Here is a 25,282-nt window from a genome sequence, read left to right as displayed (position 1 = left end):
ATAGTACATGTATCTTAAGTAATCTAGTTAAACATGGTTAAATAACCTAGTTTTATTGAAAATGGCTAATGCTTGATGTCATATGTACAAAGAAAGCTATAATAAGTAGATGAATATAAAGTTTACGACTATAAAATTAAAAAACCTAGTATTGTTTATTCGAATTGATATTACAAAGAATTAGTTGTTCTAAAGTTGGTAATACCGAAAATCGAAATATCGAATTTGGTAGATATGATTGAAAACCGAAAATTTTGGTTGGTAATTGGTATCTCAATTTTGAAACCGAAAGCTTTGGTTTTGAAGTTGGTAATATCTATAACCGATTCGAACCGACCGAGTGACAACCCTACCTACCAGTCAAGAAAGACCTCCTTCGATTTTTGTTTTGAATAATTAACTTTTCCCATTTAGTTACTGTAAAATAAAAATAATAAATTAAAAAGGTGCGCTAATAACAATTCTCATTATACAAATTTTTATATAAACAAAAATATTTAGTTGTTGGAGTAATTTCTATCATGGAATTATGTTATAATTTTTTGAATCAAACCATTTTGAGTGGAAATATATTCATCACAAGCCAAAATGATCATTACATATCATTTCACTGTCATCTATAGACAGACAATACATAAAAATAGGTCCACTCATTAGACATCAAATACGTACAAAATAACACGAATCTTCATTTGGTACTACTCAAGAGGCGCTAGAGACAGCATCGTGCACTCAAAGTGAATAGCTTCCTAATAAAGAAAATTATTGTAAATAGACTAAACTAAAAACATAGTATAGGCCCAAGGGCAAAACCCAGCCCAAAATTTGAAGCCTATAAGGTAGCCCAAGGGAAAGTTCCCACTCAAAGTTCATCAAGCCTGGCTTGGCCCAGGCCCAGTCTCCATCTGCATCCCCACCGCCGCAAGTCATAGCTCTGGTATAGCTTCGCCTCAACCTACACCGTCGTGACCCACACTGCCATGACTCACACCGCCACGGTACAACATCACCTTTACCAGCACCCCACGACCCATGCCGCCATCGAATCAGAACAAAACCACGACGCCGCCAGTCCAAGATGTCATTGACAAGGCCCTCTAATTCTATTCAGCACGACAAACGCGCCTCAGAGATTTCCACCAGACCAGATGCTGAAACCAACATGCAAAACCTTAAGCATAACACCCTTCTAAGTGCTTCCTCAGACAATAGCATCAATACCCATCCGGCAACAGACCGCAAAACGTCGGCGAGGCCGGAGACCAGCCCAGACGTCAGGCGACCGCTGGATGAAAGCGATCTCACATTGAAAAAGGTCTGCTGCCGACTTTAGAGCTCAGAGAGAGAGAGAGAGAGAGAGAGAGTTTGAGAGGTTTTTTGGAACTAGGTTATAGTTGAATTTGTCTTTCATGAATGAATCAATCCTATATAGAACTATTAGTTAATGAATTTGTCTTCCATTTATTCTAATTACATTGTTTAGAGTTTGGTTCTAGGTCCTAGTACTATGGTGATTTCATTAGGTTGCTTTAGGATAGTCTGCATGGCTTGATATCGATGTGATCATCTTGGGTAAGTCATATTGTATAGTTATCTATATTTTTTCATAATAAAGGCGTGACGTCCTGTCCTCTTTCAAAAAAAAAAAAAAAACTAAAGAAGGTCGCAAATTTTCCACACTAACAAGACACAATAAAGTTTACACATCACACATGTTGTTGTTATTATTATTATTATTATTTTTTTTTTATAAAGCATATTACACATTATACATGTTTCATTTGACCAAAACAAGAAGAAGTCTACACACGTCTAGTTCTCGTAACATCTAACCTCAGGTAGATAGAAAGAGTGACCGCCAACCTCCCGGGTTTTTCTTTTTCTTTGTTTTTTGTTACGCATACATGTATATATAGCCTTCCCTTCCCGGAAGCATGTGAGTGCCTTGGAATATAATGTAACTCTTTCAGGGATTTGGAAAGTTGGTGTAGTGTTATCAGTTTATATTAGCAGCCTCCTGATAATGTTGTCCTGAAAGAGATTTAGAGATAGGACACACGGACCCTTTATATGATGCAAGAATTTATTAATTCTCAAGTTCCAATAATCCACTGATCAAGAATGAGGTACATTACATAAGCAACTACCGTCTTATTTTTAATTAAGCTTAATTAGATTATGTGTTGTATAATATGGCACATATGGCCATCGTAATACATTTGTTATAGCATGTTCTTAATTGTTGTCATACCAGAACTGTTTCTGGAGATACTGAACGACATTGTTGTCAACTTGGAAGGCCTTGGTGAGAACATCAAGGTTGATTGGAGGGTTGGAGCCGAACACTGCATTGGCTATGGTGATGACACCTGGATTCTGGCTGCTAAGAGCGGCAAAGGCTACGGCTTGAACCTTTCCGATGTTGAACTGGAAGTGAATGAGACCAACTGGGAAGACAAACACATCTCCCTTGTACAACACTTTGGTGAAGAGGCGGTTGTCGGATGTGACGAAGCCAACGTAGAGAGTACCTTCCATGACCGTAAGGACTTCTGTGGCTCGAGGGTGGGTGTGAGGAGGGTTTAGTCCGCCATTTGGTGCATAGTCTACGCGAGCCAGGGATATCCCAAGAGTGTTCAGCCCTGCTATTTGCTCCACATTAGCTGGGGTGACTTTGGAACCTAGCGGATTTGATGTGTTTCCAGGAATCCGGAGGCCGGAAAAGAAGAAATCATCTGCTGTTGCAAGCTTTGGGTCCCTGCAGAATTTTCCATTCACAAACACTGCAAAATGGAACATCATATCAGAACATGCATGCATTCATGCAAATAGAAAAATTAATCATATAATCTCCATCTATATGGGAAATAATATAATATATACATATCCTAGTGAGTAGTGACTACTATATACCAGCAGAAACAGCAGTTTGTGTGGTGTTAAGTGCTACACAGAAATCTTGGAGAGGACTAGGATCAGAGGCAGATACAAGGTGGAAGGTTGCTAATGCCAATAGGGCAAAAGCAGCAGCTGTAGGGAAATGAGCACCTTTCATCATCATCGTGAGTGAGTGCAATACTCGTATATGTTAGTGTTTTGTATAAGAGATAATTGGAGGTGGATGAAAATGTTGTATGGAACAAATGCCTATTTATAGATGGAAGAGACGGACAGAAATACATTTGAACTGGTCTTGGGTTTGCCATGTCTATATGGAAGCAGGTAGTAATTTTGAATAAATAACTCCTTGGTATTCAGAAGCAGGTAAAGACTTGGATTCTGTACCAATTCTTGTCAGCCGTGCTAATTAATTGACCGTCTCTCTGCCTTATTTATAAATATTGACAAAATCTTAAGGGTATATTTAAGTACAGAATGGAGGCGTAATTTCAAACTAATAGGATGACTAACAAACCCAACAACTTCAAACTTCAGATTTAAGATTGCAAAGTGGCTGCAGTCCTAGAACAGGATTGCAAAATAGCTTCAGTACTAATTGTAACCACTAATATCAAGTTCCTTGTAGAAGTTATGATTTCTCAAATTACCAAACCATCAGCAAAAGCTAAAACATCACACCAAATTTGTTGACGCATTAAAACCCTTAGAAAAAAGGAAACAACTGCGGGCACTATGTCGGTTGAATCAATCCACTATGAAAGAAAACAATACATAAGAGACTAATTCTTACTCATCTCACCAGACTTGTTCCATGAGACATGCAGTAGAGCTCTACACACTCTTGCTATTACTTTGTCATATAAACTTGATTCATGGTCATCTTCTCAACAACGGCACAAGACTTCTCTCGCTTGTCAATCGCCTTGAGGTACAACTCAACTCTCTAACAAAGTAGTTAGAATTATGCAACATGACACATATAGAAGCATAAGAACAAATTTGAAGGATCAGCTTTGGGATTTGATAATCCTTTAAGAGCTAAGCATGGAACAGCTCATGAAGGGTTCTCAGATGAAATTATGGCTCATGCTTTCTGTAGACAATAAGGGCAGAAAGCTCTCTAAGAGGCAGCAAAGATATTATGATGGATTCGCTCACTAACCCTAAAAGGCCTAAAGCATCGTATATATTGAACAACTAAGTGATAAGATTTTTTTCGGGTTTCCGATGGGAATGGACCAAAAAAAACAACACTCTAAAAGCCTATAGAAGTTAGGTCGTTGGAGTATTAGCACAATTCCAAGTCAGCACATCAGGATTGAAAGTCAGGTTCAATCCTGAATTAGGAGATAACAACAAGATCACTCCTATACACAAGTATGAGCATGCATATGAATGGTAGAGTGTTGAGATGAGACATGCAAGAAGCCTTAAAGCAGTCCATACTTATGAAGGTCCAAGTGATGTATAGTAGCCGAAATTATAAAGACTCTTGGATGTTGAGCTAGGAAATGCCAATCCTACAATATTTTGCACTAACAGTATATCCGTTTAAATCTTGAGGTGGCTTTTGTAATAAAGTTCGACACTCCGACGTTAGGTATGAGCTCAGCACGGTGAGCTAGGAATTCTATCATTTTATACCATGAGGAAGATGAGAGGTAGAAACAAAAAGAAGAGAGCTGGTTAATTAGAGGTGGCTAATGGGATTAACCAGATTAAATATTTTAGGTCATAGTTAACGAATGGAAATCAAGTGTTCCAATGTTTAGTGATATGATTCATTAATTCCAATATTTGTACCAAAGAAAATAATAATATATCAACTAATTAACATCAATCTGTATAATGTTGACCATAGCTTCCCAGAACTCACAGCCCCTAAAAAGTCTTCTGGAGTTTTGGTCGTCATGCATTTCCACAAGTTCACCTGCACCCTAGAAAGTAGAAACAAACTTCAAACTAAGGGTGCAAGACTTTTTATCTCTTACCTTTCAGTTCAGCATTAAGAACATATGTATAGCGGTGCTAGTAGTTTTCAAATGACCATTTCTTTTGGTTTCTCTCATAAGCGCACTCTATCGATTTTTACATATCATCGAAATTTGAAAAAATGAGATATCGAAAATATCAGGAATATATAAAAAATATATATTTTTTGAAAGAGTCAATTTATCGACTTGTGGCAGCGTAGCTCGTGGGGGTTGGGTCATGGATGGTGAATGGCCATGGCGGCGTGGATTGTGGTGATGCAGGTCGTGGGTCGACGGAGCATGGCCGGACTGGTACGCAGGGGGGGGATGCCCTCAAGGCTTCGAGTTTTGGGCTGGGGTTTATGCCCTAGTCCATAAATTATGTTTTAGTGTAGTCTTTTACAATAATTTTTTTTAGGAAGCTAATGCATGTTTGTATGTATCTCTAGCGCCTCTGGAGTAGTACCAAAGGAGAATCTCTGCTATGTCTACGTACATGACATGTCTTAATGAGTGGGTCTATTTCTATGTACCATTGTGGGTACTACCACTATCTTCTTGTCTTCTGTAGATGGCAGCGGATGGGTATGTAATGACATATACTGGCTTTAGATGAATATATTGGCACCCGCCCTATGGGTTTGGATTTGATCCAAAAAAAAAAAAAATAAGAATGTCAACTTCATCTATATCCAAAAAGAGACTATAGGTGGTTGAAAAGTCGCTCGTTGGTCTACGAAACTATAATAACAAACCAAAACATATGACCCATATAGTACGAATTGTAGTAATGAACATGATAGTTATAGATCTCTTTAGACCTGCCGACTGTTTCTCCTATAATAGAATAATAAAGATGAATCCAATTGGATGACTGATCATGTATTTCTTCGTATTGATAAGTGTCATAGCCAAATTGATTGTTCCCTTCAATGAGATTCATTTGAGGCCCCACTGCGCTTTGTGCCAAAACTGATAGAATTAAAACTTAAGACAACTGAAGAAACATCAGATGTGGTACTTTGATTATCAGTTGCACCTCTAATGCTCCTCCCATAAACGATATTCTCTTGAGCACCATGACTAGCTGTTCTAACTCTGTGGTCTTCATCTTAGGTGGCATGATCAAAATTACCTTCACAGGTAAATTGGTTCAATCCTCCACCCAAAATTATCTTGAGGGAATTTCTCCTCTTCCACACCTCACTCGGATTTCCCTCGGAGGAAATATTCCTCACCCAGATTCACTTTAATAAGATATCTCCTTACCCACATTCACCTTGAGGAGATCTCTCGTCACATAGATTTGCAGTTAGGGAATTACTTCTCACCTAAATTAGCCTTAAGGAGATTTCGCTTCACCCAGATTTGCTTTCAGAGGTTTGACTTCGAGATATATTTTCCAAACAGGACAATTTGCCTCTTTATTATGTCATATCCTGGATAGAAAACAGTGTTAAAATTTTGGAAAAAAATCAGTTTAGAGCAACATATATGGAGTCTCGATGAGAATGAACTAACATGTTGAGAAAGTTTGATTTTGGTGAATTTGGAAATGGAAGGGAAGGGAAGACGATGAATTAGGTGGGAGAAAAGAGATGGCGTTTGCTCTTCCCAAATTAAACAACTTAGAAATTCTATTCAGCTAAAATTCTCGACGGGATGATTGAATTTAATTTTCAATTTTTGAGCCTTTCCATCACTATTGGTATGGAAAATAAAATTATACATGTCAGTTTCTGAATGAGTGGTCGGATATGTGAGCTAGTGCAAGTGCCCTACCTAAGAATTCCTCCTTGATATTGATACTATCACGTAAAGCTAAGTGAAGTTTCCAAAACTTTATATTGATACAATCATGTAAAGCCAAGTGAAGTTTCCAAAACTTGAGACTCAATAGTTGGTTCTTCAAGTGCAATCTTAAAGACTACAAATCGGTGCTAATAATGCTCGACTTTTTTTTTTTTGGTACGAAGATATAACAGAGAGATCCAAAAAAACGAAAAAAAAACTTGCCTAGAAATGTGCAAGATGCTTAGGCAATTGTATGGGCCTAAAAACTTGACAGACTCTCATCCTTTTTTTTTTTTTTTTTTTACAAAATGTTAGAATGTTATTATTTCAAAAAAAAAAAGTTAAACTGTTATTATACGCTAAACAGTAATACCACACTTGATGATGCAGTTAAACTAAAAGCTAAGATTTGCAACATAGATCTCAAACAAAATATTTTGGAGTTTCTTCACAGAATTTGTTAAAAAGTAGCCTCCCCAAAGTTGCCCTGGAGTTTCATCTACCACATCCATCTTCTAGCACTTCTTGCCCTTTGCCTCATCCTTCTTCTAATCTTTGTGCCCTTTGCCTCATCATTCTTGTTCGTACTCTTTGGTATCCTGACTCCACAGAAGCTCGAAAACACTCCCACAAGTGTGCATTTGTTTCATCCCAAGTTAATGCTTCACCAAAATATTGCCGAGCAACTTCAAATCCTTATTTTAAAAGAAAATTGTTCGAGATGGTAAGTGCTTCATCCAAAATTTAATTCATGTCGTCAAACCTAGGTAACATTATCATTGCTAAAAGGATATTTTTAGAGACGTAAAATGTTGATGAACACCAACCCAATCTTGATGAAAAAAATAAAAAATCAACTGGAATGCGCTTATAATTTTATAAAGAATTGTAGGCTACCAAGGGACATATTAAATGGTTGCTTCTAATCCTAAGATCATGGATTCGTCTTGTTTGGAGTTGTTCAATCACTTAAACTCTTAATGACTCACAAATGCTTCATATATGCTTCCAATAAAAATGACATTTTTTTGCAAGCAAAAATACTATTAAGAAAATAAATTTTTTATAGTTATGATAGGCAGTTGAAACTATTTTAACATACAAAAACACAAAAAAGGGCAACGATAAAGAGATAAGTAGTGAAAAAATATATATATTCTATCAATTAGAACGCAATCTAAAGATTATGCTCAGTTTGGCACCATGGGAAGTGCCATGGGACAGCCGTGAAATGTAATGACAGTACCAAAACATGTTAAATATTATTAAAGCTGTTGTTTTAAAATAAGAGGTCTGGAGTCATTTTGTGGTGTTGACATTGCCAAGGTGGGATGTGTTTGTAAGCCACTCCATCAAGTTGCTAACAACAATGAGTTGTGGAAGCAGAAGCTTCTTGCAGAATTCCCTTTAGCCTTCTCCAAAATAGAACAAAGTTATGTTAATTGGAAGTCTAGGTTTGTTGAAATTTTCAAAAAGGAGAAGAAGCGTAAGTTGGAGGGGAGGGGAGGTTGGTTTTGCAGAACATGGGAACAGACTTTTGGGGATCCTCATTATAGTTATCATCCCATGGCTAAACATTTTGGGGATCCTCGTTATGGTTATCATCCCAGGTCTATCACTCCCAGAATGAGCAATAAGAGTTTCTGATCCAGATTCGACCCAAAAGATAGTGTATATGAATTTCCTGCAACCTAGCGTTCCAAGTCAGTAACAAAGTCATGCATTATGTATCGCTAGTTTTCTTTCCTTGATTTTTGAAATAATGACCTAGACACCGACTCTTGAAAATAGTCACAACACAAATCTACCATTTGTTTATTTTCTTCTGGTTGCTGCTGAATCAAACCCTCTACCATCCACAGGACGATCAAGTGCATCTCCCCAAATTCATAATCATTTGGAAGCATTGCACAATAGGTGAAGCACCATTTCAAATTTGACGGAGATAATGATAGCTCAATTCAATGATGAAGCTAGGATTTTAGAATAGGGTGGGTTAAAAAATATTTTAATAAAAGTTTACTAATTCTTTTAATTTTTTTTTTTTTTATAAGTTTTACAAACCACATCTTAGATTAAACACATATCAAACAATCAAATAGCTAACTGATTAAAAAAATGAACATTATAACGTTTGATAGAAATTCAATAACAAAAGTCTAAGATAAAAGAGCATACCTACTCAAATTGCACCCTACACTCTTGTATGGAGGATAAACTTGCACCTGAAGAGTGAAGAGGGAAAACGGCAGTTGGCATAAGAACTAAAGCTTTTTGTTTGGGGCTGATTGATTTCGGAGAAACAGGAAGAGAAAAATGTTGACCTAATTTACTAAAAAAAGCAAATTTTTAGGGTGATTCTAGTTGAACCTCCTCATTTGCTCTTTGGACCTCGCATCCCAATTTTTTTCAACAAACTTCCTATTTTGTCCTTGTTCGTATTTTACTTTTTTTTTTATACCTCCTACTATGATACGTGCAGTTCCTTTGAACATCAATTTTTTAATCTTTGTCTGGTAAGGAACTATATACATAGAGAGGAGAGGAAGGATTAATATATGACCATACTACCAACTTTAAAGTCTAAACTCTATACATGGCATGAAAGGCCATCGACAGTTCCGTCAAAAGGGATAAATACAGGCATACAGTAGAATATTTCATTGAGAACTACAAGTGCAATTGTGTTGGAGTACAGAAGAAGGGCCAAGCTGGAGGCTACGTTCTCAACCCAAAAACCCACAAAAATTTCTGGGTTCTTGCATAATTTAAAACCACCTGCACATCCCAAGTGATGTAATCTGCTCTTTACTCGTTCTTCTTTACCTCTTTAATTTCTCATGGTTATAAGTTATGAAGTGCATCACAAATTTTGAATAAAATAAATAAATAAATAAAAACTCTATGATTCATATTTGTCAATTGGCTAAAAACATTTGCAAAGGAAGAGAGTGTTTTTAGAATAATGACTCATGTGTATCTATGGTGTTCATTCTATATATTCAGTTTTTTTTTTTTTAATTATAACAAAGGGTTAAAATAGGGGTTAAATTTTGACAAAAATTTAGATAGGTCCAAAGAGCAAATTGAGAGGTCTGAATAGAACCACCCAACTTTTTATGTGACTATGCCTCTTAAAGCAGAGTAGAAAATAAAATCATATCAAATACTTCAAGAAAAGATTTTTTTCCAATAGATGAATTAAGTATAAGGATCGTTGTGGATCCTCTCTAACGTGGAGAGAGAAAACTCGGACTGCTTCTTTTGGTCTAGGGTTGGAAATTTTTCTCTCATCCGGTGGCGCTAGGGGTCGGCGCCAGCCTTGGCTCATCGATGAAGAGCCGCTGCTGGACGGGTGATGTGCTATAGCCCTTCGAACTTTTAGGATTGTTGGCCTGAGGTGTTTAACCGATTGTTTTAGCCTTAGTTCTCGAAAGCTCTGCGGCGGTACTAGAATGTCTTTCTCCAGGCGGCGACGATGGCACCGTCGACTTCATGGGTGGCTGGGACGCGGAGGCTCCGGATCGATTTGGAATCAGGTCGGGCTGCCATGCTCTGGTGAAGCAACTTCTCTGTGATGGCATCGTGGTGGGGACAACGGTTTCCTCGAGTCGTGGTTGTGGGGTGCACTTGCGACAAGGGAGGAGTGCGCTTGCGGTGGAGGTTCCGATGGAGGGTGGGTGATGGTCGTGCACAAGGAGGGGATGGAAACTAGGCTAGGCAGGCTGTTTTGTGCCCAGGGTTTTGATATCCCTTTGGGTCTGTTGGGCTCCAAATTAGTAAGATTTTTCTTTCTAAGCTATCCCCTATTTTTTTAGGGACCCATGCACATTTTTGTTGTTTATGTGCCTATTTGCTATGTATGTTCATAGTTCATAGGCTCGCTGAATAAGTGAGCACTGGTTGTCTAATGGGTGGTGCTAGCATACCACGTCCTAAACTTGCCCTAGGATTGGCAAGAGAATGTATGTATCCGTGTCATTCTGGCTTGAGATGAATGAATGATTTTGGTTCAAAAAAAAAGAAAAGAAATAATATATATCTTACCAAAAAAAGAAAAACGATAACATATGGACTAAGTTTAATAACATATGGGCTAAGTATAGAAATTTGGGTGGGCTAGTTTTTAATATTTAATTTTTAAAAATTAAAATTAAGCTATAAAGTAATGTTTTTTCAAAATTTGGGGTGGGTTGTAGCCTACTGGAGCTAGTGTGTAGCTACGCCTTTGGCTCAATTTCAATACTGGTAGGATGCTCATCTTGTCTGATAGATTCCACATCTTGTTGTATAATATTTTTTCCCATTCGTCTACTCTTTTACGACGTAAAAGACCACCAAGAGTCCTTGCAGCCAACAACAATCCATTGCATTTTACTAAAATTTTCTCCTTCAGTTACTCAACATTTTGCCATCTGTTGTTTAAGAGTGCATGGTGCTCAAAGATTTTCCAACAATCATTTTTGCAACATTTGCATCGTCACTATGATCTTGCTTCCTACTACTCCAACACGAAAGGGGGACTGCAATGTTGCAATTGATGATAGTCACATGTAGGAAGAGCTTCTAATGGGGACCACTAAAATGAGAATTTCATGACAACTTTTTTGTGAGACCAACTTTTCGATTATATTTATTTTCGTAAATCAACCGTTAGATGTTTAGATATTCATGTGTAGATTATTTATGCAATTTTGGAACCAAATTGAAAACTGTTAAGACATCCATAATCATGATTTATCATATATGAATATGAACTGTTCAGGTTTGATGATTTGGTTCGTCTATTGATTTTATATAGTTCGGTACCTTAAAAATTAACAATTTGGACGAAATTTTTTAGAAGTAATATACTCATACATACATAAACATCTAATTGTTGATTTGTCATAATATAATCAAAAAATGAATCTCTTAACTATTAGTTAAAAAGTGCTCATGAATTCCTCATTCTAGTGGTGTCATTAGAGGCTCTCTCGTCACATGTATATCAGTGTCTCAGACATCATCTAAAACAATTAAAAATGTTTGAACTCTCAGTGACTCGTTGAGGGGGGTGTGTCATGACATGAGTGGTTAATTGAGATAAGAGGCAACGTCGATTCATTAATTTTCTTGCCTCCTCAAAAAAAAAAAAAATATATATATATATATATATATATATATATATAGTAGGACTAGGTGGGTCACGGCATAGGTGGAAGTTATCCTGATTTGACTACGTGTATATCTTCTCCACGGAGAATCATATATCCTAATCCAGCTTCAGAGCACGTGCATCGCACCTCCCAATCCCCTTCTTACACCACCCTCTAAACCTGAGCTGTGCTTTATTTTAATGCCACTCTCCAACTTTACTGGGCTTAAAACTGGAAACAGCCAAAACACACTGCCACCATTCCATCCATCCTCGTTCTCTTTTTGGCTTTCTAGAAACGTTCTGCACAAAACAGTTTATCTGAACTGACTGCTGGTCCTCAAAAGTGAACAAAGTTTCAGCTTTACCCACTACAGAAGTTCAGAATCTCTAGTTCTGAGGTACCCATCTTCTTGTTTTTGGTTTCTTCTCTAAGAAAACTTGGCAAGAACACAAAGGAAACTATTTGTTGGTTCCCCATGTGCTTTTTTCTTATGAGAATTGGAATTCTGTTTCAGGTGAGAATGCTTGAGCATGTGAAGCGCAAGTTTGATGTGGATGGCAGTTAAGTAGTTTTGGATATTGAGGTAAGATTATCAACTTGGATTCTGAAATAGATGAAGTAATCAGTGTTATCCTCATATAGGAAATAACATTTGGGAGTTCTTAAAGCCCTTTGTCTAGAAATATGGGTTGATGGATGCTGATTGCCTTGTCTGCATCTGAGTTGCTCCCTTTTACTGTTTCATTGAGGATTTGGCTTTAGTAAGAATTCTGAGTTCATCTTTCTTATTTTCTTGATAATGAAAGAAATGAGCAACTGCATCACTTACAATGCTCCAAAAAAGAAAAAAGAAAAATTGGTTATCCTTAACTTTCTTGTACTTGGTTGCTGAAAAGAAGCGATTGTCTTTTCATTTAGCTAGTAACATTATTAGCAATGGAGTTCTTTTTTCCCTTTGGAATGTTTGTAAACTGGAAGGAGGTGAATCAATCTCAAAAGTTCTCCCATTTATTATTTTTCTTCCTATGTTTGTATGAAGAAACTTGCCTATCTTGTTTGAGCTTGTGTTTTATTGGGGTTGTAAATGCAGAATGGAGCCTGTGAACAATTGGCAGGTGATGTGTGATGTATTGATTTAGAAGGTAGTGACTTGTTTACCGAGATGACCACCTTACCACTAATTGCTGGAAACTGTGGAAGAGGAAAAGGAAGTGAAGATCGTGGATTTGAATTGGTCCATCGATTTTCAGGAAGGGATCCTTTCGCTAGTGAGTTGCTCGGAAGCTCATTTACAAGGGCAAATCGAATACGGTCCGAGGAAATCTATAGGAACAGAAGTTGGAACAAGTTCAGTATTTTTGCGAAAATTAAAAAGGGGAAGAAGTATGATTATCCATGGCCTGATGACATGGATCCAAACATCAGCAGTGGACACTTGAGTTACCTCTCTCATTTTAAGCCATTGACTGAGAAACCAAAGCCAGTTACACTTCCCTTTGAGAAGCCACTTGTTGATCTTGAGAAAAAGATCACTGAGGTGTGTTGCTTTCGTTTTATTGTATATTCCTAGTACCTTATAGCATGCGGCATCCATTTAAACCGAGTCTCAGACCATGAGCTCCTTGCCAAATACTTGGTATTCAATTTGTAATTCTTGCTATGGCAGATACGTAGAATGGCTGATGAAACTGGTCTAGACTTCAGCAATCAAATTGTTCAACTGGAGAACAAGTATCAACAGGTAGAGTTTACAAGCTGGCACTCCCTGTGTTCTGTCAAACTTGCTGTTATATGTCACTTCACATGAGTATGTGATGATTTCTATATTGGTAGCTCCTTTTCTTCCCATTCAGTTTATTTCTGGTGTGTAAGATATTTGTTTCTTACATTAACTACATTGATTCGTAGTTTAAAAGAAATTGCTGGGTAAAACTGCATCAAATGAATATGAGTCATTTTCATTTACGCTGTTTCTCAAGTTTTTCTTAAACAATGTCATGGTCACCAAAAGTATTTCATCTTTTGTCTTCTGCTGAGGAGATTCTGTGCTTTAGACTGTTCAAACTCTAACCTTGGGCAGATTTTGATCGTTCTATTACTGATAGCATTTAGATAATGTGATGTAATTCCAAATCCTTACAGGCCCTGAAAGACTTGTACAAACATTTGACACCAATCCAACGTCTATCTATTGCTCGACATCCCAACAGACCAACAGTTCTTGATCATATTTTAAATATTACAGAGAAGGTAGTTTGCTTATCATATCAGTTTTTACTCTTTACTTGTATCACTACATCATCATTAATTCATTATAAAAAAATTTCTTTTGATAGTGGGTGGAACTCCATGGAGATCGTGCAGGCTATGATGATCCAGCTATAGTTACTGGTCTTGGGAGCATAGATGGCAAAACCTACATGTTTATAGGTCATCAGAAAGGTAGGAACACGAAGGAGAATATTGTTCGAAACTTTGCAATGCCAACTCCACACGGGTATGTTTCAAGGAGATTTTGGTCAGATTAATAGTTAGAAGGTGCATAACAGTTAAAGCATTTAGAGCATACTTTGTCAACATTATTTTGTTGTTGGTAATCGATAGTAGCTGTGCAGCCATGTTCACATAAACCATACTTTGTAAACAGGTACCGGAAGGCACTGAGAATGATGAAATATGCTGATCATCATAAATTTCCCGTTGTTACATTTGTTGACACTCCTGGGGCTTTTGCTGATCTCAAATCTGAGGAACTTGGCCAAGTAAGTCTGCAACTTTTATCCTTAATTTGACGATTACAACCAGTAGTACATCTTCCTTTTTTGGTGTTTTTTTCTAGGATCATTGAATTACTTTGTGCACAGGCTATTATACAACAAAAGTTACATATGTGATTTATGCAGGGTGAAGCAATAGCCCATAATCTTAGGGCTATGTTTGGCCTGAAAGTGCCGGTTGTAACAGTCGTAACTGGTGAAGGCGGTTCAGGTGGGGCTCTAGCCATTGGTTGTGCCAATAAAATGTTTATGCTGGAGAATTCTGCTTTCTATGTTGCAAGGTGAGAACAGTTATTTTCCATTCTACAAATCATTTTTTCAAAGGTGAAATTTTATCAAATTTTATAATAGACCCTTTTACTTCATCCAAGTTCTTCAAGTTTTGATTGAGCCAGTCTACTTGATTTGGGACATACAGTTTTTTTTCTTCCCCGTCCTCATTTCATGCCATGATTTCTGCAATAATTATTTCTTGAGGCTCTGTTTGTTGGTGCAGTCCTGAAGCATGTGCTGCAATACTGTGGAAATCTTCCCAAGCAGCTCCTAAGGTATCAGAAAGTTGAAGTATTACACTATTACTCCATTCGCGACTTCCAATCTTAATTTAGTCCCCAAATTGTATAGGCGGCTGAAAAACTAAGGATAACAGCTCAAGAGCATTACAGATTGAAAATTGCTGATGGTATCATCCCTGTAAGTGCTTTTCCTTTCTGATTGATATTCTTTTGTAGTTTATTTATTTTTAAACTTTTGTGTGCATTGATATTCTCATTCAGCATTCTCTGTGCACTTGTATTGGTGACAAAACACAGTTCAACTTTGTCTGATATGATGAGAACTGTAAAAGATCAAATTTTTAAAGAAAAAATGTGCATGGAACAAGGAATCATCACATCTGTATCATTATTTTCTCATATTTGAAAATTCTGAGATTTTTCTTTGGTTGTAAATTTCATTACTGATTAAGCCGATGATTGGGGTTCTACTTACAGGAGCCTCTTGGTGGTGCACATGCTGATCCTGCATGGACTTCCCAACAAATCAAGAATACAATTGTCGAGTCAATAAAGGTAACTGATATGTACATATTTCAGGGAGTGAAATCCACACTCCTCTCCTTTTTTGGTTGAAATTTTATATTAAAAAACAAAAAACAAAGTTGAAGTTACTAAAGACAAAATTTAAGTTACCAAAAAGGAAACATAGAGTGTGGATTTCACTCCCCTTTTCCATAGATATAGGGCAACATGAAAGAACAAACTTCCCTCTAAATTATCTGCCTACTTATTTTACAGATTCATATGCTCATAAGCATGAGCATTACTTTTTTTGACATAAGCATGAGCATTACAAATTCATATGCTTTTGTCTGACACACAGCACTCCTATTATGTGTCCTCAGAAGTCAAACCATGGGTGTTTCCCATCACTTACCACTTTACCATATGTATCTAGGAATTGGAAAACATGAACACAGAAGAGTTACTTCAGCACCGAAGACTTAAGTTCCGGGCAATTGGAGGGTTTCAAGAAGGCATTCCAGTGGAGCCTAATAGGAAACGTAACATGAAGCCATCTGAGGTTAACATGCCAAAGGCTGCTGATATAGAGTCCGAGATTGAGATTTTAAAGAAGAAGATCCTAGAAGCAAAAGGACCATCTGATCCAATTACAAGCCAAACAATTGAAAAACTCAAGCAAGATGTAGACAAGGAGATCACCAGTGCATTTATTTCAATGGGTTTGGAAGAGAAACTAGAATCAGTGAAGTTGGAGTTATCTATAGCCTCCCAAGACACACCAAGTCAGCCCCTCAATCCTAGCTTGAAAGAGAAAGTGGACAAGATAATGCAGGAGTTTAACCACAACTTGTCGCGGCCGGGGGCATACCTTGGACTCAAACAGAAGCTTGAAAAACTAAACTTGGTTAATGGGATCATTGAGATGGAGGAGAGGAAGAAGAAACTGAAGGCTGAGATTAATCAGAAAATTCCAGCTGAGCTAAAAGCCAAGATGGAACTTCTGAAGAATGCTGAAGAAAAGATATCCAAAGGGGAAACACTGGATAAGGATTTGATTGAGGAAGTAGAGGGAGTTAAGAAGGAGCTTGTAGAAGTTTTAAAGGCAGCCAACTTAGAGGTTGTTGGGGTGGCCAAGAAAAATGTGATCACTGCCCCTCCAGAGTTGAAGGAAAAGATAGAGAAGGTAAATAAGGAGATATATGAGGAAATTGAGAGAGTTATAAATACAGATGGTATTAGTAGAAAAATAGAGGACTTGAAGGCGGATATAGAGAAAGGCTCAAGCTCAGAAGACAGAGAAAAAGCAGAAGCAAAGATAAAGGAGGAGATTCTTGCTACTTTGGATGTAGAAGCACTAAAACAGAAGGTTGAGAATTTGACGGTGGAGCTGGGTCTTCCCAAAGACAGTGTTACAGAAGACAAGGTTGGTGTTGAAAATGGCCGATTTTAAGAGTGAAATTTGTAATGCATTTTCATGAACTTGGAGATGAGATATTATGTAAATTTTTGTTGCGATGTACTCGGTTGAGGTGCTATTGTAGTACTATGGTTTGTATGCGGTTTGTTATGTTTTTTTGGTCCAATCTATTGCAGAAGCCATCATAGAGAAAGCGCAAATGTGCTCCTTTAAATTGGAATGCAGCTGTTTGCTTCATGATGATCATGTTTCAAACAGAACACAAATCCACCATAGGAAACAGCAAAGAAATTAGCGAACTCAGCTGAACAGGTCCCTGTGTTTGATCTCAACAGACTCTAATTCTTTTTCCTGGTTTCCTATTTTCTTTGTTCCTTTAATATCGTAGTTATTATTTTTCAAGGCTTTGAACATTATCTAAAAAAATTTATGGTTAGTGTAAATAACATCCACATGATATAAAGAGCAGACACTATACAGAATGAAGAGAAAGAAACGAGATACAAATAAAAAATATATGAAAACTTAGGTATTCGACTAAAGCCAACCAAGGATGAAAGCAAGCATAAAAACGCAGGAACAGAATGTCACAAACAACAGGTTACTGACTAAATATATCCAATAGAAATAAGTTAACAGCTAAGTTAAAGGGAGCAGCAGATGAGCGACAATTCAAACAAGGTCAGATACATTAACTATTTAGAGCAGGGAACAAGCTGACAAGGGCTCAAAGTAGAGAAACCCAGATTTTATTTTCTCCTGCTTGCACAAGCTATCCTTCAGAAGTTCAACGGCGGCCAACGGCCAAACTCGAACACCAAGTACTACAAACCAGTCTGTTAATAAAAACAACAGCTCTGAACTGGACCCAGTATCTATCTGGAACCTATTGACCAATCTAGAACTCTCTCAAGGTCGAACAAATGTTTCACGGCCATGAAAATTCAGCAGTAATAAAAGCATTCACGGGACAATGCATCAACCAAAGCTGTCCAACAGCACCTAAATCCGAATAGTATTCCTCCCATTGCAGTGTTATGCCTTCTTGAACAGGGAGCTCCTCTACCCCTATAAGAGAAAGAACATACATAATTAATCACATGAAATAATCTGCCAAATAAATGAAATATCATCATAAAACGAAAAAAAAAAAAAAAACCCTACGAATGAAACATTTGCACACAATGAAGCTAACAGCAGCATTCCAATTTAAAGGAATTTGAAGGGGGAAATAAAAAGAATCTGAATCCTGAAGAAATTGAGGTCCATAAAGATGACAAAACTGAAACACTGTCGACCTCTTCCCCTTCACATTCCCATTCTTGTATTTCTCTACATCCAAGGATCCAGACAACAGCCATCACGGCACATTTGCCCAACCAACATGAACCAATACTCATCCAAAACATTATTCCCATCTCTCAACTGACTACAAACTAGCTGAATTAGCTCTCTGAAGATTTGGTGATCCTATTTACTCAACCTACTAGTCTGTAATCCCAAAGTAAAATTTCTAACATCAAAGCTCTTCTCAACATATACATAAATATTCTCAATGCATAAAAAAGAACACTAAATTTTAGAAAAAGAAAAAAAGAAAATAAATAATCGGACATAATTTTATCAGCCATTGCCGAATTTAGTGGCGGCCAACATTGGCTTTAAATTGAAGGGTTAAAGCAAAATTTTAATAAAAAATTAATGTCTGTGTATAGAATCACCCAAAGCTTGAAACCAAATTTCACCTCTGACATTACACTCATTTTAAGAAAGTTGACATGAGATTGTCAACATAAGCCCCATCTCAACATAACAACAATTTGTTTGCATATATCTTAGAATGTTTGACCATGATAGCCCGACAAAAACAAACAGAACTAGAAATCAAGCACGGTGAAATGCACTGTTACATGTGCGGTTGTTAAGAATCATGTCCAAAATTTACCATCATTGACTGCATAGCAAGATTTCCACCACTGGTCACCGGCAATAAATTGCCTGATCAATATGTGGGGGAATTTGCTTGATCTCAGTGCCAAGTTCTTGCTCAATTCTATACCTGTAGAAAAAACATATTTATGTTAAACTACAAATAAAATACCACTGTCTTGATGCAAACTAGATTTGAAAGAAAGGAACACATACAAGTTGAAGCGGTCCTCATAGGTGATCAAATTTACAGCCAAGCCAAGGTGTCCAAACCTTCCAGATCGACCCACCTGCATGTGAGATAACACCATTAAAACAGGAAATATACCAAAGGAAAGATTCATGTAAACACTGCATCACTTTTCCAAATTGCTTTATATAAAGACTGCTTCTTACCCTGTGCAGATATGTCTCTGAATTCTTTGGAAAATCAAAGTTAATGACAACATTGACAGCTTGAATATCTATTCCTCTTGTAAATAGATCTGCAGGTATGCCCCAGAAAAAGAAGCTAAATATTAAACAAAATCTCAAGTTTTTTTACATAAAACTCAAATTGAAATAAACTCAGAGAAAACAGGACAATATGGTTCAAATTAATATCAAGACGTCTACAAACACTTCTTTTCTGGATACCAGAAACCCCTTCAACCCAGTTTGTATACCCTGGTTGAAGCTGGGGCATCTTGGCCAACCCTAGATTCTTTAGGACGCAAGAAAGCTAATACCCTGGTAGGTACACTTAGAGGGTTTAAACCCATACCACATGGGAGCAAGGTTATACACAAAGAATAATGAAACAGTCCATCACAAATGCACTATTACTTTGATAGACTATTTTAATAGGTTAATAACACCTTATACAAGAAATAGTACTATTTCCCTCCAATGTAAGTCTTTTACCAAACTTGCAGAAAGAGAAAATTTAGTCCATCACAAATGCACTATTACATTGATAGACTATTTTAATAGGTTAATAACACCTTATACAAGAAATAGTATTATTTCCCTCCAATGTAAGTCTTTTACCAAACTTGCAGAAAGGGAAAATTGCTTATTTATAATATGACCAGCAATACTAGCAAATTGATTCACCCTCGACAAAATACACATTATTCAAAGCCAACATAAACATTTCAAAATTTCAAATAACTAACATAGCCCGGTTGCGCTTAAAGAAACTAATAGTTTACAATAGGAATATAATGAGAGAGAGAGAGAGGAATGAGACATCAACAACATACCAGTGCAAACAAGATTTCTGCATGCACCATTACGGAAGTCATGGAATACTCTGTTACGATGGTCTTGTAGCATCTTTGCATGAATATAAAAGCATGAATAGCCCAGTTCTGTAATTTTCTTGGCCAATAACTCCACCCGATTCACAGAATTGCAGAATATGATTGACTGGTTTATTTGAAGCTGAAAAGTAGACGCATCGTAAATAAGAAAACACCACAGGAAATGAAAATTTATTGAAAATATGAGTAATAAAAACTGCATCTGTAATCAAACCTTGGAGAAAAGTGTGTTTAGGCAGTGGACTTTCTGTCTCTCCTCGACAAAAGCATAGAACTGTGTGATACCCTTTAGAGTAAGCTCATCCATAAGGTTGATAACATAAGGCTTGTGCAGATATCTTTCTTTGAAGTCCTTAACAGTGACAGGAAATGTAGCTGAAAACATCAAAATTTGCCGATTTGAAGGCAAGAAGCGGATAAGCTGCTCCACTGAAGGTTGAAACTCCGGAGACAAAAGTTTATCAGCCTGAAAGATATTAGATGCACATCAATAGATTGCTGCAGCTCAGGAAGCTAAATTAATCCACTCTACCACACAAACTGCTAGGACTAATGAGGTTGTAACTAGAAGGACACGTAACTTACAATTTTGACCAGCTAACTAAGACAATATCAACCATACAAATAGTTCTTTAAAGTAGAAACCTACATATAATATTATGTAGAGAGAATTTAGCAAAGACGTGAAAACATGTAGTTTTCATAACTAAGTTCCCAGAGGTCAAGTTTTTACCTCATCCATGACAAGCATAGAACAGTCTTTCAAGATGCAAACACCTTTCTTTGAAAGATCTAAAATTCTTCCAGGAGTTCCAACGAGTAAGTGAACCGGTTGGTATAAACGCATGATATCATCCTTTAAGCTGGTACCTCCGGTAGTAACCATAACTTGTATTTGCAAATGCTTCCCTAGCTCCTTACAGACTTGTGATGTTTGAAGGGCCAACTCACGAGTTGGAACCAGTATAACAACTGTAGAAAAAAGAAAATCTCAGCGAACTCGTAAATGAGCATAAGGAGGACACTAATCCAAATTCCAGGTTTATCACGGTCAATCGAACATTCATGAGATAAGCAGCTTCACTAGAAAGTTATATTCATGCATAGCGAGAACTACTGTACTGATTACAATAGCAGTAAATATTTTAATACTAACATCTTTGAAACCTAATCACATGCAAGAATTCAACTAGATCGTAGAGAACAAACCTTGAATTACATTGTTATCTTGATCAATTTTTTCCAAAGCAGGGATGCAAAATGCAGCCGTTTTCCCCGTTCCATTTTTAGCTCTAGCAAGAATATCACTACCAGTTAAAGCAATTGGTATACTTTCTTCCTGAATAGGAGATGGCCTTTCAAATCCCTTCTCATATATTCCCATCAGTAGCTCACGTTTCAGAAAGTAGTCCTCAAACTCATTTCCTTTAGTTGCAGTAACATCCTGAAGAAAATTATAAACAACCAGCTCAGGTAACCAACAATAATCATTTTATAAGATTAATTCATTAATTGTGTTTATAAATGTGACCTTCATCAACTATATGACACATGAATAATGCTCCAAAATCTATAAGGAAACGTTACATTGACAATACAGTACACATGATATCGAGTTAAATAACAAACCTCTGTTCTGAAGCGCGTATCAGCTGGAGGAATCTTTAACCTTGCCTTCCAATCTTGCGAACTAGAGAGGATAAGTAAAAGAAGAGAGGTAAATGAGATTGCAGGTAGAGCATACAACCATGTTGCAAAATACGAAAACAACTAAAAGCAAGAAACAGTAACACTTTTGCACTCAACTATATTAAAGCTGTGCAGTGGAGGGGGAAAAAGATACTTCCAATACTTGTATAAACCTCCAAACAATAGTCTATCTAATGTTTACACTTTACAAACTCCCTTATGGTTCATAAAACTGATAAAAGATGAAGAGCTACATGGGAAGTGAAAACTAGTCCAAGGTAAAAATCCCTTAGAAATTACTCTAATAAAAACCTCTAAACAAATAGTCCATCTAATGTTTACATTTTACAACCTCCCTTATGGTTCATAGAAGACGAAGAGCTACATGAAGAGTAAAAACTAGTCCAAGGTAAAAATCCCTTATAAATTACTCTAATATGACTCCTCAGTCCTTCATGATAAATGGAATATAGAATGTAGTCTTCATTAGAAAAACCCTAGTAGTGTGGTAACAATCATAGTCCAAGCAACCCAACTGAAGTAAGTATCTATGTTTTCCATTACTAGCCTAAACGAGATACCACTTGAAAGCTATAAAAAGGGCTAATAGTTAATGCTTTTATCAATACAACTAAGAAATCTATTTTTCAAACAATTGACAACAGAACTCAAACCTATGAGGCAATGACTAAGGTCCTAGCTAATAAAACTACCATTTCTTACTTAGACCCTAGTTCATTGTAAAATGAATTCCAATCTTCATACCACTTTAGCACCAAGAGAGTCGAATTCAAGCATACAACAAACACCCTTTCAACAGATTTTCTCTAAATTGAAATCTAGCAAGAGTAACATCAGATAGAGGAATCAGATAAGGTCTTCCACAGGTCACATTAGACATATAAGGACCTTATCACTGGAAAATACCATAACTCCTAGCCAGTAACAGCAAGGTACTCTAAGTGCAACAAGGAATCTACTCTTCATTATACAAACCCTAGTAGAATCACAGTCCAAGCAACCCGACTGAAGGAATAATCATGTTTTCCATTATTAGCCTAAACAAGATACCACTATAGAAAGAGTATAATAGTTAATGCTTATCACCAATGCAACTTCTTATCAATATAATTTTAAATCAATTTACAACAGAACCAAACCAATGACTAGGCCTTGCTAATTAAAGTTGCATTCTTACTTTCACCATAGTCTGTTGAAAAGCAATTCCAATCTTTTATACAGTTTTAGCACCAAAAGAGTCAAAAGACAAGCACACACCAAATCTACTTTCAAGAAATTCTATTTCAATTGAAAATCTACCACACTTAACATCAGATAAGGTCTTCCACAGGTCACATTACACAGACAAACACATTTACACACAATAACTCCCTACATTATTAAACTCATTATCATAATCCCCGAAAATTAGAACTAGAATCCGAGCCTATCCTATAACAAACCTCATCTCACTAATTGCACAATAACACAACCAAATTCTAAAGACACAATTTTTCCATTAGCGCACCTTGGATCGACGGCCTCGGACTGCACAGTCTTCTCAACCTCGTCGACGGCGGAATCGGCACTGGTGCTCCCACCCAACTGGCCTCTCCTGAGCCACTGTTGCTGCTGGTGGTGGTGCTGCTGCTGTTGCTGTTGATGGTGCTGTTGTTGCTGAAAGTACTGTTGCTGCTGCTGGTGGTTCGGCAAAAGATTCCTCTGTACATATTGCTGCTGATGCGGCGGCCGAGACTGAAACGGAGGGTTCGCATTCATGCCGCCGCCGCGACCGGCTCCGATCCCCGGCGGGTACCTCCCTCTGTTGTTGTTCATCACCACAATTCAAACCCTAAGAAAACCCTAAAAGAAAAAATCCTCGGGAAAAAAAAAATAACAGGAACGAAGCTAATTCGTGGTTTTCTAAGATCGTAAAGCCTAAATCGGAGCGCAAACTCAAAAGATTCTCTGCGCGCGATTGTGGAAAAAAAATCAGAAAGAAAATGGGAACAGATAAAGCGAAAGGCTAGGGTTTTGGGGGAAAATTGGGGGCGGATCTAGAGGGAAAATGAGCCCGGGAGAGGAAGGAATTGAAGGGCTTGAAGGTAATTTTGGGGGGCCTAATTGGTGGATTGGGAAACCATGGGAGTGTTTTGGAGAGAAAAGGAGAGGAGAGGAGAGGAGATGAAGTGCTTCTTCTTTCTTCTTTCTTCTTCTTCTTGTTGGAAAAACCGTTCTATTTGGGTAAAGCTAGGGCGTCACTGATTTTGTCTATTTTGCATCAACGGCCCCCACTATGTTCTAATATTTGCATCTACACCGTGGACCCGACCCATCAATTTTTTTAATTTTTTCTAATATAAAATTGGATAATGATATTGATACACAGTCATACTGCTTTGGGTCCTAAAATGGGATTCTTATGAGTTATGACTTTGACTTGGAAATAATGAATGAGTGCATTTCTTTCTTGGGTCAATTACATATAGGGGGCTATTTTTTAATGTTTTTTTATACTAACTATTTTTTTTCCCTCATGAGGCTACTGGATTAAAAATGGTGTTAAATTTTGGATATAAAAACCAATATATTTATGACAATGCCACTATAGTAAAAAGTCAATAATCATTCTCTCTCTCCTCTCCGACCAACTCCGACGGGTCTTCAACCGACCTCATGCCAATTTCGGCGGGTCTCCGACGACCTCTGGTGATCGCAAAAGCTATTGTTACTAACACCAAAAACTACTGTCATTAGCAATAAAAGTTATTCAAGTGATATTTCCGACAACTTCCGACGAGGTTACAAAAGATACTGTCGATCACTAGCAACAAAAGCTACTCTGGTGAGATTTTCAGCAACTTCCTCCAAGGTAACCAAAAACTACTGTCACCAGCAATAAAGTTACTGTTACCAACAAAAGCTATGCTCCCCAAACCAAAAGTTACTATCTCCACCAACAAAAGCTACTGTTAACAATGCCAAAAGCTACTCTTACCAGCAATAAACGCTATTCTCACCAACACCATAAAACTACTCTCATTAACAATAAAAGCTGCTACTCTCACAAACACCAGAAAACTACTCTCACAAACACCAAAAGTTATTGTCACCAATAACAAAAGGTACTGTTACCAACACCAGCAAGCTACTCTTACTAACACTAGAGAGCTACTTCAGTAACAAAAGCTACTTTTACCATCAACAAAGGCTACTCTCACCACCGTAAAAAGCTATTATCACCAACAACAAAAGCTATTATCACCGCCATCAAAAGCTACTCTCATCAACAGTAAAATTCTTCTCACCAACACCAAAAAGCTACTCTCACAAAC

At 37.2% G+C, this 25,282-nt stretch overlaps 3 protein-coding genes across 4 annotated transcripts; 1 reads left to right on the top strand and 2 right to left on the bottom strand.

The window, feature by feature from the left end:
* Window positions 1–2,065: 2,065 nt before the first annotated feature.
* LOC112177280 (germin-like protein subfamily 1 member 11) lies at window positions 2,066–3,134 on the bottom strand. The gene is made up of 2 exons (XM_024315584.2): window positions 2,914–3,134; window positions 2,066–2,783 (listed from the first exon to the last, which is right to left on the bottom strand). The coding sequence occupies exons 1-2, from the start codon at window positions 3,059–3,061 to the stop codon at window positions 2,236–2,238; spliced, it is 696 nt and encodes a 231-aa protein (XP_024171352.1). The 5' UTR covers window positions 3,062–3,134; the 3' UTR covers window positions 2,066–2,235.
* Window positions 3,135–11,944: 8,810 nt separating this feature from the next.
* LOC112181469 (acetyl-coenzyme A carboxylase carboxyl transferase subunit alpha, chloroplastic) lies at window positions 11,945–17,175 on the top strand. Of its 2 annotated transcripts, none has more exons than XM_024319825.2 (12): window positions 11,945–12,206; window positions 12,324–12,392; window positions 12,925–13,346; window positions 13,476–13,550; window positions 13,952–14,059; window positions 14,146–14,306; window positions 14,457–14,571; window positions 14,713–14,867; window positions 15,083–15,134; window positions 15,211–15,279; window positions 15,579–15,656; window positions 16,042–17,175. In XM_024319825.2, the coding sequence occupies exons 3-12, from the start codon at window positions 12,972–12,974 to the stop codon at window positions 17,056–17,058; spliced, it is 2,205 nt and encodes a 734-aa protein (XP_024175593.1). In that variant the 5' UTR covers window positions 11,945–12,206; window positions 12,324–12,392; window positions 12,925–12,971; the 3' UTR covers window positions 17,059–17,175. The 2 variants fall into 2 exon arrangements, with proteins under 2 accessions (XP_024175593.1, XP_024175592.1); XM_024319824.2 differs by having other exon boundaries at window positions 11,946–12,206; window positions 12,900–13,346.
* Window positions 17,176–17,610: 435 nt separating this feature from the next.
* LOC112181470 (DEAD-box ATP-dependent RNA helicase 8) lies at window positions 17,611–24,207 on the bottom strand. Its single transcript, XM_024319826.2, has 10 exons — window positions 23,476–24,207; window positions 21,888–21,948; window positions 21,468–21,702; window positions 20,992–21,230; window positions 20,473–20,724; window positions 20,199–20,379; window positions 19,351–19,439; window positions 19,171–19,244; window positions 18,971–19,084; window positions 17,611–18,093 (listed from the first exon to the last, which is right to left on the bottom strand). The coding sequence occupies exons 1-9, from the start codon at window positions 23,781–23,783 to the stop codon at window positions 19,006–19,008; spliced, it is 1,518 nt and encodes a 505-aa protein (XP_024175594.1). The 5' UTR covers window positions 23,784–24,207; the 3' UTR covers window positions 17,611–18,093; window positions 18,971–19,005.
* Window positions 24,208–25,282: the final 1,075 nt, after the last annotated feature.

The sequence above is a fragment of the Rosa chinensis genome, chromosome 1 (assembly GCF_002994745.2).
Source record: "Rosa chinensis cultivar Old Blush chromosome 1, RchiOBHm-V2, whole genome shotgun sequence".
Classification (NCBI taxonomy): Eukaryota; Viridiplantae; Streptophyta; class Magnoliopsida; order Rosales; family Rosaceae; genus Rosa; species Rosa chinensis.
Note: the sequence above shows the minus strand (reverse complement) of the source record. Positions and strands in the feature narration are given on the sequence as shown.

Excerpts from the sequence above, each read along its gene's own strand:
- LOC112177280 (XM_024315584.2), bottom strand. The coding sequence starts at position 3,061 with ATGATGATGAAAGGTGCTCATTTCCCTACAGCTGCTGCTTTTGCCCTA. Across the intron at positions 2,784-2,913 it reads ACAAACTGCTGTTTCTGCTG|TGTTTGTGAATGGAAAATTC; the intron begins GTATATAGTAGT and ends TCCATTTTGCAG.
- LOC112181469 (XM_024319825.2), top strand. The coding sequence starts at position 12,972 with ATGACCACCTTACCACTAATTGCTGGAAACTGTGGAAGAGGAAAAGGA. Across the intron at positions 14,060-14,145 it reads TTTTAAATATTACAGAGAAG|TGGGTGGAACTCCATGGAGA; the intron begins GTAGTTTGCTTA and ends TTCTTTTGATAG. Across the intron at positions 15,657-16,041 it reads CAATTGTCGAGTCAATAAAG|GAATTGGAAAACATGAACAC; the intron begins GTAACTGATATG and ends ATATGTATCTAG.
- LOC112181470 (XM_024319826.2), bottom strand. The coding sequence starts at position 23,783 with ATGAACAACAACAGAGGGAGGTACCCGCCGGGGATCGGAGCCGGTCGC. Across the intron at positions 19,440-20,198 it reads CAGAAATCTTGTTTGCACTG|ATCTATTTACAAGAGGAATA; the intron begins GTATGTTGTTGA and ends GCATACCTGCAG. Across the intron at positions 19,085-19,170 it reads TATGAGGACCGCTTCAACTT|GTATAGAATTGAGCAAGAAC; the intron begins GTATGTGTTCCT and ends TTTTTTCTACAG.